Below are 16,135 nucleotides of genomic sequence, written 5' to 3' on the forward strand. Positions count from 1 at the left end.
CCGGCTACCTTGCGATAACGGGACGACCACTCATCCTGAGCTACAGCCGCGCATATTCAGGGTCTGGGGCGCTGGAGCTGATCCAGCTGCTGTCAGCTGGGTTCACCTGGACAGGTGTCTGTCTCAGGGCTCACAGAGAGACACCACACCCTGCAGGCAGTTTAGGGTCTCCACTTAACCTGAGAGCATGTCTTTAGACTCTTAGAGGAAGACGGAGAACGTGGAGGGAACCCACGCTGCCACGGGGAGAATGGTTAAACTCCACACAGAAGGACCGCCCGGATCGGGTATTGAACCCTGGAGTTCTGATCCATAAGATCTATTGATCCGATCTGTTCGCCTGTCAGATGAGAAGCGCGGGTTGCTCTAGAAGCTGAGGGATGTGGGCCGAGTCCCAGGTGGGCCAGAAGCTCAATGACAGATTCCTGCTCGAGCAATTGTTTGCACATAAATACAGAGAGAAATGGGCCGAGTTGGTTTTAACCCCACTGTGAGTTTCCAATGAATGTGGTGGGAATCTTAATCATTCCATTCCATAACAGGAACCACACTGGTTGTCAATACTTTTTATACACCAGACTGTTCTTTATCTTTTCCAATCACAGACTGTACATTAGAAGGTCGTTTTGTTTTTTTACTGCACATTGCCGGATGATAAAAATAGTCTAGTTAGGAAAATGTAACCAGCCCGCCCTCTGCTGGTGGAACACTTGTACTGCAGTTACTACGACATGTTATATTTAAGTGGTGGACCGTCAAGGCCTACACAAAATCTCAGCTATATTTTTTTATTTACATATAACATATACATGCATATATAACATATACATATATAACATATATATATATATATATATATATATATATATATACATATATATATATATATACATATATATACATACATATATATATATATACATATATATATATATATATATATATATATATATATATATATATATATATATATATATATATAAATACACCTTTATATATATATAGACCTATATATATATATATATATATATATATATATATATATATATATATATATATATATATATATATATATATATATATATATGTATGTATGTTTGTTTGTTTGTTTGTTGACAGTCCGGACGTGTGAATAGGTGACGTTATACGTGAAGATCGCGAGCGCGCACAGTAAAAACAGGCCCAAGAAGTTGACCTTGCGCGGGGCAGCTTGGGAAATGAGTTTCGTACACGTTTCACGTATCCCGACTACATTTCCCATGAGTCTCTGCGCGGCTGGGGTTACATGCTGCTCTCCACACAGTCTGTGGTCCTTGATCGACACAGAGCAGGGGCTCCTCCGCATCAAGGGCTGGACGTGAAGTACCAGTCCACGTAAGTGTATTCTGCTTTGGTGTGTTGTACTTGTACTTAGCAGTGCTGCTAGCTTACAGCTAACGTTAACCTGCTATCGGCTGAAGCTAAAGTTGGCAGCAGTCGAGTGTGGTCTTAACTCGGCCGCCTGCCAACGCAAGTCTCCAGAAGACCCTCCGTCCTCTTCATGGGGACCCAGTCCGCTTCACTTCACCCTCCACGACAACTAAGAACCCACAGCTTCCTGCTTGTCCTCCAACAAACACTGGACAATGTCAACTAGCCTAAAAGACATGCGCGTGTAAAGCTAGCCGCAGTTTAGCTCGAGACTTCCGGTCGGAACAGTTAAAACAAACCACGCCTCTTTACCCCCGTCTATTTGAGTGCTTTTATTGTGAAGATAATATTGACGACTTCCGGTGTTATTGTGGCGCTTCTGCTCAGCTCCAGCAGCGTGTTGGTAGCCAGTAGATTTACCGGAAGTGTTGTCAGTCATTGTAGAGCTGGAGGCTGCTGAGTCAGTGGGGTTAAAGGTAAAGTTCAGTACTCATTAGAGGAGCTCTACTGGATCATATCACATCATGAAGATGAAACACAAGCGACTGCAGGCATTTCAGATGTATTTCAGAAGCTCATCAGGAGCATCTGATGCACATTCTCTGTGAGCAGGTCCAGTTAGAAGGTAGAATAGGTGAGATCAATTAGAAGGTAGAACAGGTGAGAACATGTCTGTTGCTTCTTTGGGGCTTCAGGGAGACTTTTGTCAGATTTTTGTCCTCGACATACAAACTGAACTCTTCATGTGCAGGATTTAGCCATAACTTTTCCAGCGACATGTTTATGATTTATTCTCATCATCTTCTCAACCAGACGAGTGAATGAAGGAAGCTCGTCAAGCTGAAAGGATCAATCGCTTAACTTTTAGACAGAAAATCAATCAGCAATTTGTTTTAGATTTAAAGTCTTTTCTAGTTCTCTTAGTGTACCCATCAACTTTATTTGAAGATTTTTGAAAGATGTTTCCCTGTAGTCTGGAACTCATGCTGGACATGTTATATAGTTTTTACATATTACACCTAAACGAGTAATCGGTTACTCAATGTACTAATTGGCAGATTCATTGATAATTAAATGAATTGTGAGCTGGATTTGTACTTTATGAAATGTCGTGCTTGTCTCCTCCTCCAGTCTGTAGTGAAGCGGCAGAGGAGAGGTGGGAGGAGTCGAGGAGGGCGACCATGCAGCGCATCCTGAATCACGGGAGTCTGCGGCGTTTGGCGGCAGCGCGGTCCCTACTGGCGGGCGCCGCCGGCCCCGAACCAACGGCGGCGTTCTGTTGCTGCGTCCTCCGCCCGCTGCCGCCGCCCGCGAGCCGCCGCTGGCTGTCGACCACGGCCTCCAGCAAGGCGGCACAGCAGCCGAAACAGCAGGCAGCGCAGGGGGAGGAGCCACAGGCCGGCTCCACCCCTCAAACTCAGGAGGTCCAGAGAGAGGACGCCGGGCCTGAGGAAGTGGAGACGGACCCCCTGCAGGACAAGTCCATCGGTCTGGTCCAGAGGTTCAAGAGGACCTTCAAACAGTACGGGAAGGTGATGATCCCTGTGCACCTCGTCACGTCGTCCGTCTGGTTTGGAACCTTCTACTACGCTGCAATGAAGTGAGTCCTGATGGCTTCTGAGTTCAAGTCCCTGAAATATATTTACTTGATGTCTTTTTGTAAGAACGACTACCTGTATTTCATCTCGTCGTGCCTTGTGGTTCCTCCCCTCAGGGGGGTGAACGTCGTGCAATTTCTGGAGATGGTCGGTCTCCCAGAGTCGCTCGTCTCCGTGTTGAGGAACTCTTCCAGTGGCTACGCTCTCACTGCGTACGCCATGTACAAGGTCATTTAATATTTATTGAAGTAAACATCACACCTTTTGATCCATTGATCAGCATCAGAGCTTTGTTTCAATCAGGTATCATATAGCCTCGGTGTTCTTGGTTTCCCTCCAGATAGCGACCCCCGCTCGATACACAGTGACGCTGGGCGGCACGTCGCTGTCCGTCCAGTACCTCCGTAAGCACGGCTATTTGACCACGCCGCCGCCGGTCAAAGAATACATCCAGGACAAGATGGAGGAGACGAAGGAGAAGCTGTCGGGAAAGATGGAGGAGACGAAGGAGAAGCTGTCGGGAAAGATGGAGGAGACGAAGGAGAAGCTGTCGGGAAAGATGGAGGAGACGAAGGAAAGGTTTTCAGAGAGAATGGAGGAAACTAAAGGACTCTTCTCTGAGAAAATGGAAGAGACGAAGGACAAGTTCTCTGAGAAGCTGCAGGAAACCAAAGACAGAGTCACGGAGGGGAAATCATTTTTCAGGAAGGACTAGCGAGGCCCCTTTGTGGGCGGGGCCTCGCTAGTAACGAGTAATCAATGGGTTTGGGGAAAGTAACAGACGGCACTTGTAAGACTTTTCTGAGAGGAGAGACTTTGTACTTCCTTTGTCCTGAACTTTCAATGCACACATTTCAGTTGTCAATGTTTGGTGTCAGTCAGTCCCTGGTGGTGCGAACACGGTGCACTGTACGCGTCACTACACAGCAGCTTACAGCATGCTGGGTCATTCGGGTCAGGCTGGATTCACACAGGCTTAATGATCCTCTTTCTTTTATTCATAGACGCATGAGGGAAATAAGGTCTGTAATCAAAGAGTACACGGTATGGGAGAGGGCAGCACGAAGCATCCTGTTGTCAGGAACATCGAACTTGAAGCTCACGGTAACCTGCGTACTGGACCGGCTGGGTGTCGCTGCGTGTCTTTTCTAATGCGACGAGAAAGAACCTGTGTTTTTATAATGTATTTTTATCCTGAAGCCCAGGCTAATATATTTCATTATGTGCGTGTCTGTACCGCTGCTTGTTTTGAACTGAAAGTTACAGTCAGGGTTGTTGGTGAGCTGCTCAGAGCAGAAGAGTCCTGATGCCTGTAACCAACGCTCAGACATGTAAATGTGCAGCAGTCACAGCGGGCCTGCTGCAGCTGTTCGTGCTGCACATTTACATGCAGGCCCGCTGTGACCATGTCCTCCCTTGTCAGTAATTGATGTCTGCTTAAAATCATAACTTGAATAAAGAGAAATGCTAATCACCCTGTGCACTTCAAGTGGGTGTGACTTTAGATACAGGAAGTAACCGGATGAAAAGAGGAGCTAGTTTTATAGCCCAACAGGGTTCCCTGCTGCCCGCCGGTCCCACAGCACCAGGAGCTCATGAGTCAGCTCACCTGGTACCAAGGGACCGTATAGGTTTACAGGAAGTTAACATTGTTAATCGTATGCTCGTTGTCATTTGTGAGGGCAGTTACTGCTGATGAGCGAAAGTCACCAAGTTCTCCTTTGTTTCTCACCTACTTGGATTTAGTTTCTAACTCAGTGTAAAAGGGGTCGCTGGCTCGAGTCCTGCCTGCAGGATTATGGCTTTCTGTACCAGTTTGCTGCGAGAGACTCTGGAAGTTGATCTGGAATTAATCCTAATGCCACAAAGATCACACGTGCAGCGCCAGCAGCCTCCAGCAGCCTCCAGCAGCCCAGTGTATACTGTGATGTGTTAGGAGTGGGAAGAGAAGAGCAAGGGAACGGGGTGAAAGAAATGTCAAAAAGTGGACATCACTTCTCTTTCCCTGTGTCAGTCTCCATCTGGTCGAGTACAGAATAATTCTAGAGGGCGCAGTAACAAACCAGTTCCACCAGGTGGGAGCATTGTCACGTTACCGCTGCCGAAGAAGAAGATCCTGACGGCGCCATCTTGCCCGTAATCAGCCAAGCAAGGAGAAGTAGCACAGGAGACATCGTGGGGTTTATTAGTTTATGAAACCCACGTTGTTCAATGCTGCAACGCTTCTGAAGGCGACACGGCCGCGTAGGAAAGCTCCAACTTTGAGTTGTTCTACACGGCAGCATTAAATAAAAGTATTCTGATCTCAAACAAATAGTAAATAAAAGTACTCTGATGCCATACAAAGTGTACATAAGAGTCTCTGCCGACCATATTTGTTACCCATCTTGACATTCATGCTTCTTTTATTCATTCACCTCTATCTCTCAGGCTGAGCCCTACAGAGGAAACTCATCTCCTTACTCTATCTCTAATGGATAGTGTGTCTTTTGTTTGTTAGTCGTGGGCATGGGCACACAAACCTCTCCAGTATGCTCAGACGCACACTGCGTTGTAGTCACTCATTATTTATGTCTTCCAACATGGCTTGTTGTCGAGTGATATCATCACAAGGCAATAATGAAGTCGGTTGCAGACGAAAAGGGTTAATTTGCCAATGTTTGAAGCTATAAATCTTAAACATGTGCCGAGTACACTGATGGGCCATTACCAGCATGTTTCCTCTCTTGAAAATTATATAACTCAGCTCATTCCACAACTTAAGCATCTGTTAATGTGAAACAACCATGAATAATAAAACTGCTGCTACACACAGAGGGAGCAATTACCTCAATGAACCAGATCCAAAGGTGCAAGTTATGACAGAGGTCAGCTTGAACAAGAATGTGTTGTAATTTTACTTTACAAGTTTCAGGATCTGTTTTTATAGCCCTTTACAAATTGGAAATTGTGAAGTTATGAAAATCATCATTACATGTAAGCTGACTTTGAAGTCAATTTTCTCCAAAACTGTACTAAAATCTCAAGGCCATACACTTGGACAGAGCCGGGATCAGTATGAACAAGACTGCGTTGTAATTTTACCATACAAATTTAAGGATATGTTTTTATTGCAGTTTGAATATTGTGAAATTATGAATATCATTATTACATTGTAGCTGATTTTGAAGTCACCTTTCTCCAAAACTGTACAGTAAAACATCATGGCCATACACTTGTGCATAGCAGAGGTCTGCTTGAACAAAGCTGCGTTTTAATTTCACTTTACAAATGTAATAATCTGTTTTTATAGCCCTTTGAATATTGGAAATTGTGAAGTTACGAATATCATTATTACATGTAAGCTGCCTTAGGATGTCTATAAACAACGACACAGTTACTGGTGCTGTAGATGCTGTTGGTGCTTTTTTATTTATTTTTATTTGACACGTTTCAAATGTTTTATTTATTTATTTCTGCTTTTGTTAATTTATCAACCTATCCTTGTGGAATAGTGGAATATTTTTTCTTAACTTCTCATCTTAAGTGGATTATTATTGTTGTATTTATCATTTACATTATTTGTTGGACCCTATTAATACAAAAAAATACAGGATAGTAAGAGCTGAACTGTTGCTTCATGTATCTCATTTCCACTACCGTGGAAGAAGTGAGCTGGTCTTGAGCCTGAAATTCTCGGGCTGAAAAGTGTCCCCACTCCGGCTCTGGGAAAGTCCCATGTTCATTCATAAGTGAAGCCTCTTTGTGTGTATGATGAGACATAACTAATCCTGTCATAAATGTGAGTGTTGCTTCTTCATCCTCATGCGTACACAACGCTGGTAAGGACGCACACGGCAGTCGCTTGATTGTCGCTTGTTGTTTTCGGTCCTTCTGCGCAGACGTCTATCACACATACAAGGACACATTTATCTTTGTGTGTCTCCGTTTATTCAGCCGGTCAACTTCCACCACAGTAGTGAGTCTGAGTCCATGGTTTCAGTGATTCTTGAGCAGCTAGTTAATGAAGTGTTCAAGACTCTCTGAAGCACGGTCGGCTGGACCTGTTGTGGGGCCCCGGGGCCAACATGTGTGGGTCCTCTGGGCCAACATGTGTGGAGCCCCGGGGCCAACATGTGTGGATCCCCGGGGCCAACATGTGTGAAGCCTTGGGGCCAACATGTGTGGCGCCCCGGGGCCAACATGTGTGAAGCCTTGGGGCCAACATGTGTGGAGCCCCGGGGCCAACGTGTGGAGCCTTGGGGCCAACATGTGTGGCGCCCCGGGGCCAACATGTGTGGAGCCCCGGGGCCAACATGTGTGGGGCCTTGGGGCCAACATGTGTGGGGCCCCGGGGCCAACATGTGTGAAGCCTTGGGGCCAACATGTGTGGAGCCTTGGGGCCAACATGTGTGGAGCCCCGGGGCCAACATGTGTGGGGCCCCGGGGCCAACATGTGTGGGGCCCCGGGGCCAACATGTGTGGAGCCCCGGGGCCAACATGTGTGGAGCCTTGGGGCCAACATGTGTGGGTCCTCTGGGCCAACATGTGTGAAGCCCCAGGGCCAACATGTGTGGAGCCCCGGGGCCAACATGTGTGGAGCCTTGGGGCCAACATGTGTGGAGCCCCAGGGCCAACATGTGTGGAGCCCCGGGGCCAACATGTGTGGATCCCCGGGGCCAACATGTGTGAAGCCTTGGGGCCAACATGTGTGGCGCCCCGGGGCCAACATGTGTGAAGCCTTGGGGCCAACATGTGTGGAGCCCCGGGGCCAACATGTGTGGCGCCCCGGGGCCAACATGTGTGGCGCCCCGGGGCCAACATGTGTGGGGCCCCGGGGCCAACATGTGTGGCGCCCCGGGGCCAACATGTGTGGGGCCCCGGGGCCAACATGTGTGAGGCCTTGGGGCCAACATGTGTGAAGCCTTGGGGCCAACATGTGTGGAGCCTTGGGGCCAACATGTGTGGGGCCCCGGGGCCAACATGTGTGGAGCCCCGGGGCCAACATGTGTGGGGCCCCGGGGCCAACATGCCCTTTACCCCCCACCAGAGACAGCTCTGGATGTTTCTTCCAATATCTAAACCAGCAGGACTAACGGCAGTTCACGGGTCTGTTTAGGGTTTAATGGGAATAAATGCTGTATCTCATAAGTATAAAAGTGATAGATATATTTTCGCACTTTTTCTTACTGTGAAAAAAAGTGTTTGACTCCTCACTTTACAGATTTTGCGTTCCTGCTTTGAACTGTGCCAACACACCCTCTTATATAATAAGTAAACGTAACTTTCTTTTAAGAAGCTGTGGTGGAATTATTTGTAACTCCTATTCACAAGCTTTGGATGGGATGTTTAGAACAATGAGATTCAACAACAACCGTTAAGCTTCTGAGTATTTATTCTGCGTAGGAAGGAACGAGTCTGCAGAACGAGTGACTGATGAGAAAAGAATGTGTTCTTCAGTCAAAAGGGAGTGCCGATCAATCATGCGATTTCTCTGGAAGTTATTGGAATAATGTAAGAGTTGCTTTGTTGCAGCTGGTCACGGTGGAGCTAATTATAACAATTTTACATATTGCTGGAGCGTTAAAGTTATAACAAGGCGTGACAATTTGTATTCTGCTAACAATATAGGTATCAAGTAAGTGTTGTCGTGATTATGACATAACCGGCACCAAGGCATCGATATCGCAAGGGCCCCCCACCACGCGACCCTGTCAGGCGGGCTCATGTGGGCTGGTCTATCTGCTGGAGCAGATTCAGAGAGTCCAGGAAGCTCGTACACATCCTCCATCATCAGAGAGTCCCTGTGATGGCTCCTTTCTTGTGACAGCCTCAAAGTTAATGTTTGGGTTTTTCCTTCAGATTCTCATAAGTACCCTTCAAATATTCCACCATTTACCTTACTGCTTCAGATGAAGGATAAAGCAGAATGACAGTACCGGCGTGCACAGAAGCATACTGTACTTCCTACTTTCATGTCAATGTGCCATTTAAAGGTCGTCCTTATCAAAGGATTTACATTCAGTGGCAGTTCACAACAGAACCGACCCGGCGGCTCCATGCCTTCAGCCGCTGGGCCGGACGTCTGCTCCCCAGACTCAGTGGGTCAGGATCAAGTATGCACCTCAGCGCTTCCTTTTCTTAGTTGTCAGTGTCCAGAAATGCTAAACAGATCTAAACATCATGCTGCCAGACCCTGACGTGCTCCGGCCTGCCTCCCTCATTATGAATCTTATCTATATGTAAATATGATAGTATTGCTCGGCGGGACATCGTGTGTGTGAGTTACAATGACCTCTGCCGTCCAAACTAATGAACACATGTTTATGCAGTCCACAACCCGCTCACACAAACACCTGTCTGTCCTCCCACGGGGAGGAAGACACAGAGGACAGAGCGGCGCTGCTATTCCCCAAAACCCCTCCAGTGTGAGGACAGTCTGCGTCCTCAGGTGTGAGTCTGGAGCTGAACATGACTCAAGTGTCAAGATGCTTCTGGCGAGTCTGGGGTGAAGCACAGGTCAGGAGGAAACAAGCAAAGTCTAAACTGTTGAAAGTCAGTGGTTTTCTCTCCTTTACATCTTTACTTCAGGTCAGTGGAATCTTTGACGCAGCCAACAGACTGTGTGCACATCAGAGAGTTGTCAAGGTCACATGTGTTGGAATACTTTGGCTTGGTTTATAGTCCTTGAGAGAGACAAGTTAAATGTCACAAGTCTCCAGGCCTGGTTCTCAACAGGTTCAGCGAAGGGAAGCCGGTGCTTCATGTGTTAAAGCTGCATTCTCTCTCCTGACCACTAGGGGGCGACTCCTCTGGTTGTATAGAAGTCTATGCTTCATGTGTTAAAGCTGCATTCTCTCTCCTGACCACCAGGGGGCGACTCCTCTGGTTGTATAGAAGTCTACGCTTCATATGTTAAAGCTGCATTCTCTCTCCTGACCACCAGGGGGCGACTCCTCTGGTTGTATAGAAGTATATGCTTCATGTGTTAAAGCTGCATTCTCTCTCCTGACCACTAGGGGCAACTTCTCTGGTTGTATAGAAGTATATGCTTCATGTGTTAAAGCTGCATTCTCTTTCCTGACCACCAGCGGCGAATCCTCTAGTTGTATAGAAGTATATGCTTCGTGTGTTAACACTGCATTCTCTCTCCTGAACACCAGGGGGCGACTCCTCTGGTTGTATAGAAGTCTATATAAATAACTCTACTTCTCTCTTGATGTATTCCCTCAGTAAACATTGTAAACATGAGTTTATGTTTCAATCTCAAGTTTAAATTATTTTTCAATAGAGCATGATCATGTTCATTTATTAAATTCTGGCCCTGAAACTCACCACATGCCTGTAACCCTCCATAACCCTCTATAACTCTCTGTGTGAAAGGTGTCATCAGTAAATCCACCAGACCAAGTCTGCTTATTTTAGGTAGCTTCTAGGTTCAATGTCAAAGCTAAAGGTTTCTAGCAGCTTCCTGCCCCTCTGACCAATCACAGCGCATGTTAATGGTCACGCTGGACCACTGACCAATCACACGTCCACACTTTTATGCAGGTGCTGCACGTCAAAGAACACACCCAGCTTGTCAAACTAAAGATCTGATTTGTTGAAGTCTATGACGATTCACCACAACGTCCACTCCCCGTGTACTTTAATCTGCAAACCTTTAAACTGCATTGCTCCCATAGACCGTGGTTACATGCATTCAAATTACTTCTTAATCAGACTGAAATAGAATTATCCCTTTCATGGAAACACCTTTGTTTGAATAATTGCGGTCCGACTACGATCCGATTAACACCCCTGGATAACTCGATCCGACTCGATTAATAATTCGGACATCCCGGCATGTAAACGGTGAATTGGATCATTTGTCATTGGTCGACCGATCCCAGGGTTGCCAGATGCACGATAATAATCCTCCAAATACGATAATTTTTTAGCCTTTGGTACGATACTACACCATCACCAATCTGGCAACACTGAGCACCTCGTCACCTCCACTCACGACGAATGTCCTGTTACGCTCTGAAGAAACTAGTTCAGCATAAAACATCGCCGCATCAATAATCAACTGGAATTTCAGCGACAAACTTTTTTTGGGAGCTTTGCATGACTCGTTCTTTTTTATGAGCTAAAGATCGCGGAGATGCACGACTGTGGAGCGGGATGAAACGATAACGCCCCCGATTTATTCACTGCCTTGTATATTAGGACAATAGCAGTTGCCCCAAAAGATAGCATAGTCCGACTAACGCAAGATTCAAATCGATACCATCATGGAAATGCACCGACTGAGACACAGGAGGAGGAATCTGATTGGAGGAAACTAGTTGCAGTGCTGCAGGCTAAAGGCAGAGCAACAGAGGAAGACAGCAGCTGTGACGAGAAAACAAGCTAATAGGGAAAATAATTATAATACATGTAGTGTATTAGTGAAAAACAATTAAATGATAAACAGCTATAACTTTGTGATTGTGTTTAGGCCAGCAGAGAAGGCTCAGCAGGCCCTGACGGCCCGCCACTGGTCTCAGATAACCCTCTTGCATTACGACTCTTGCTTGAGTTGCATTATTTATGAGAAGGAAACTGATCTTCATATAAAAAGTGCTTATGGGTATGTTTATCTCAGTGTCATAGCAATGTAAAGGCGTTCAAAGTGAACTTTATTTACTCACTGTGTTGGTATTTCCTTCAAACCGGTTTCCAAACAAGGTGGACCCTCTGTGCACCGCTTCTTAAATAAGTGAAATGCTGGAAAGCAGTTTCCTCCTCTTCCTCTTCCTCTTCCTCCTCCTGTTCCCTGCTGATAAAATCTAGAAGCGATTCAGACTCTGAATCTTCATTGCATCTCATCACTGAACCGACAGCAGCTGATCTGTGTGTGTGTGTGTGTGTGTGTGTGTGTGTGTGTGTGTGTGTGTGTGTGTGTGTGTGTGTGTGTGAGAGTGTGTAGTCTGAAGAAAGTGAGTCAGGGGAAATGTGAACAGTTTCAGGGCGGTTGTGCTCCTTGCAGCGTTTTGCAGCAGGAGGTTCACAGAAAGGACAAGAGGGGGGGGGGGGGGGTGCACTTGTAAGTGATGCTAAGTAAGCACTTTGAACATGAGCTTTGTTTCACTCTCGTGAATGTTATGACAAGTTGCCAGATGGGGGTCTGTCTATAAATAAACCCGGCCTTGGTGCTGAAATATACAGAAACTTCTATTACTCATTTGCTTCTGGCTCCAACGGATCTTTTGGTTTTAAATGTGACCTGGATCTGCTTGAACACTCAGCTGAAGCTCAGCAGACACACAATTCCTCCAACGCGGGAGAGAATGGAACTTGTGATATAGTTTTAGATAGAGGGCCCTTTGTTACAAACCGGGTGCACTAAGTTTAAACGCCTGACTACTAACTAAAGACGCTAATGAGTTGCATTATGGGAAATGAGAATCCATTGTTTTTGGCGCTTGCCTCCTTTTTGAGACTAATGCATTCAGGTAAGATAGTGTTCACGTTTAAAGAGCGTACAGACAGTTTGAAGCCAAGCTTCTGTAATTTAACAAGTTGGGAATGAGGTGTTTCTTTCTATTTAAGGGACTAGTGATCAATATGAACACTAGTGTTCACTATTAGCACTAGTGTTCACTATGAGCGCTAGTGTTCACTGTGAGCGCTAGTGTTCACTATTAGCACTAGTGTTCACTATGAGTGCTAGTGTTCACTATGAGTGCTAGTGTTCACTATGAGTGCTAGTGTTCACTATGAGTGCTAGTGTTCACTACGAGTGCTAGTGTTCACTATGAGTGCTAGTGTTCACTATTAGCAACAGTGTTTACTATGAATACTAGTGTTCACTATTAGCGCTAGTGTTCACTATGAGTGCTAGTGTTCAGTTATCACTAGTGTTCACTACGAGTGCTAGTGTTTACTTTTAGCACGAGTGTTCACTATGAACACTAGTGTTCACTACAAGCGCTAGTGTTCACTATGAGCAGTAGTGTTCACTATGAGTGCTAGTGTTCACTTTGAGTGCTAGTGTTCACTATTAGCGCTAGTGTTCACTATGAGTGCTAGTGTTTACTATGAGTGCTAGTGTTTACTATTAGCAACAGTGCTTACTATGAATACTAGTGTTCAGTATTAGCACTAGTGTTCATTACTAGTGCTACTGTTCACTACGAATGCTAGTGTTTACTATGAATGCTAGTGTTTACTATGAGTGCTAGTGTTCACTATGAGTGCTAGTGTTCACTATGAGCAGTAGTGTTCACTACGAGTGCTAGTGTTCACTATGAGCAGTAGTGTTCACTACGAGTGCTAGTGTTCACTATTAGCAACAGCGTTTACTATGAATACTAGTGTTCACTATTAGCACTAGTGTTCACTTTGAGTGCTAGTGTTCACTATTAGCGCTAGTGTTCACTATGAATGGTAGTGTTTACTATTAGCAACAGCGTTTTAATATGAATACTAGTGTTCACTATGAGTGCTAGTGTTCACAGTTATCACTAGTGTTCACTACGAGTGCTAGTGTTTACTATTAGCACGAGTGTTCACTATGAGTGCTAGTGTTCACTATTAGCACTAGTGTTCACTATGAGTGCTAGTGTTCACTATGAGTGCTAGTGTTCACTATGAGCGCTAGTGTTCACTATGAGTGCTAGTGTTCACTATGAGCGCTAGTGTTCACTATGAGTGCTAGTGTTCACAGTTATCACTAGTGTTCACTACGAGTGCTAGTGTTTACTATTAGCACGAGTGTTCACTATGAGTGCTAGTGTTCACTATTAGCACTAGTGTTCACTATGAGTGCTAGTGTTCACTATGAGTGCTAGTGTTCACTATGAGCGCTAGTGTTCACTATGAGTGCTAGTGTTCACTATGAGCGCTAGTGTTCACTATGAGTGCTAGTGTTCACAGTTATCACTAGTGTTCACGACGAGTGCTAGTGTTTACTATTAGCAACAGTGTTTACTATGAATACTAGTGTTCACTATTAGCACTAGTGTTCACTATGAGTGTTCACTATAGTGATTCACCATGAAAGGAAGTGGTCTTGGATTCTTTTCCCTCGGGTCCGCTCCCTGGTGCTGCTGGACTCTGCGTGTTGGAGCCGGGCTCTCCTGACGGGTCTGAGGAGCAGCAGGTCTGCTTTGAAGCTCTTGTTTGGCCTCAGTGAGGACGGATGAAGGAGCCGAGCGGTCACGTTACAAAAGCTCATTATCTATGTAAGACGGAGCGAGGGAAGAAAGAAAAGAGAGGGAGAACACCTGAGTAATCACTTTTAAAGTTTTATTCATTACGCTGCAGTTTGACTACAGCATAAGTACAAGCATAAAATCTTTGACTACAACAGCACTTAGAGCAACATTTTTTGATTTTTTTTCTCGTCTTTTCTGTAAAAGTATTGCAATAACAGACCGTAGGCCTAAAACCTATTACATCACAAGTACTTAAATAAAAAGAGGCAAAAAATACACAACTTTACCTCTGCGTTTTGGATGTGTGTGTATATATATATATATATATATATATATATATATATATATATATATATATATATATATATATATATATATATATATCAGCACAGAGGGAGGAGGGGAAACGAGAAGGATTCATTTGTGTAAATAAAGCAAAGTGATGATATAAACCATGATGGAAGCAGTCCTATGGTAACAGAGAGAATACCAAACTGTTGAGACGTTATCATTGTTATTATTATCATCGTTATTATTATTAAAATCTGGAGCGATAAAAACAGCTACTTGTTGTCAGCAGTGAGTACAGACTGGAGGCGGCGTGAGGGGGAGGAGTCAAGTCACAATGAGTCTGAGTCCCAGTTAGTTTCTTCAAGCTAGTGCAGGAAACCAAGAAGAAATCCAAAAAGGAGGAGAGCCGAGCGGCGCTCCAGAGCCACGATGGAGACGACTTCCAGATCCAAACTACACACCTGCCAGTGCTGAGGCGCTTAGAAGAGGAGCCTGGGTTCAGTCTGTAGGCGAGCACACTGGACTTATTATCCTCCACACAATGACTGCAGATGAAACGTGACGTTTCTTCCATTATACTGTGCCACATAGAACATTTGTAATGTAAAAAACAATAAGAACAAAAAGCGAGAGAGAAGTTGAATGACAGTTTGAACTGGTTTTCTTCCTCCAGTCTTTACCAAACAGGAAATCAAACTACTTCCTGTTGTGAAATGCTTGAACCCAGAAGCAGCGCTGAGTGAGCTCACACTTATACTTTGGCAGATATACAAAATTGCAGCTGAATAGTAACTAAAATAAAACATGTGGTTAAGATCTATGAGTACAGCGCGGCTCTCGTGTGCAGTGGTCATGTGACCCCCCCCCTCAAAAAACTTCGGCTTTTCGCGCCTACAATTTACAAAGCGAGTAGAAAATCAGACCGGAGGCCGGCTGAAGTCGTGGCATAAAACAGCGACTGACGAGTGCTTGGGTTTTCCGCTTTTCTTCAAAAGATGTGGAGTAGAACTTTACATGTTAGTCGAGCGAGGAACAGAAAACACGCCGGCATGGCGAGCTCGTTCTGTGATGAGGAAGTGAACAACAACTCCCTTAATGCAGAGCTTATCTCATCCTTATCATAACAGACTATCATTTATAGCAAAATATCATAAGTAGTAATTTGTATTTGTGTTGCAACCATATTCTAAGCATACTTTGCAAACCATTTTTCTCTTTTTTTCCTCATAAAAAAAAGACAAAGCACGTTTTCTGTTTCTTAACTGGAGGCATTTACAAATGTGATGCTGCCTTCTTAAAATTCTTATATTGTCTATACATTATATTACATTATTCACAACATTTTTTTGTGTGTGGTTTCTACCCATTGGGTAGGATATGTGCATAATATATTCAAGTTATATACAGCACCTTACAAACAAACAAAGAAAGACAGACTACTGAAAAAAGCACCGTTGGAAGTGAGGCACAACGAAGGTGGGAGCTTTTTTGAGTGCAAGTGTGGGTTCCTATGTCTGCTCCACACGCCGGACCAGCTGCTGGGGGGCGGCCCGGCACAACGGAGACCTGGGTCGGTCCGGGGGAAACGGGCACCAGAAGCTAAAGCTTCGTGTGGCGCTTGAATTCAACGTGTTCTTTTACTCGTACTGTCTGTCCACTTCATCGCAGCATCAG

General features: G+C 45.1%; 1 protein-coding gene across 1 annotated transcript; it reads left to right on the plus strand.

Annotated features, from left to right (window-relative positions):
• Positions 1-1,279: 1,279 nt before the first annotated feature.
• LOC137781374 (uncharacterized protein C18orf19 homolog A-like) lies at positions 1,280-4,482 on the plus strand. The gene is made up of 4 exons (XM_068570100.1): positions 1,280-1,374; positions 2,542-3,010; positions 3,125-3,236; positions 3,349-4,482. Exons 2-4 carry the CDS (start codon positions 2,592-2,594, stop codon positions 3,721-3,723), a joined length of 906 nt encoding a protein of 301 aa, XP_068426201.1. The 5' UTR covers positions 1,280-1,374; positions 2,542-2,591; the 3' UTR covers positions 3,724-4,482.
• The last annotated feature ends 11,653 nt before the right edge of the window (positions 4,483-16,135 follow it).

This window comes from Clinocottus analis, unplaced genomic scaffold (assembly GCF_023055335.1).
Source record: "Clinocottus analis isolate CAN_PGR_092001 unplaced genomic scaffold, fCliAna1.0.p SCAF_9, whole genome shotgun sequence".
Classification (NCBI taxonomy): Eukaryota; Metazoa; Chordata; class Actinopteri; order Perciformes; family Cottidae; genus Clinocottus; species Clinocottus analis.

Bases quoted from the DNA above. Each gene is read 5' to 3' on its own strand.
- LOC137781374 (XM_068570100.1), top strand. From the start codon at position 2,592: ATGCAGCGCATCCTGAATCACGGGAGTCTGCGGCGTTTGGCGGCAGCG. The intron at 3,011-3,124 runs GTGAGTCCTGAT...TCCTCCCCTCAG, and splicing joins TTCTACTACGCTGCAATGAA to GGGGGTGAACGTCGTGCAAT. The intron at 3,237-3,348 runs GTCATTTAATAT...GTTTCCCTCCAG, and splicing joins CTGCGTACGCCATGTACAAG to ATAGCGACCCCCGCTCGATA.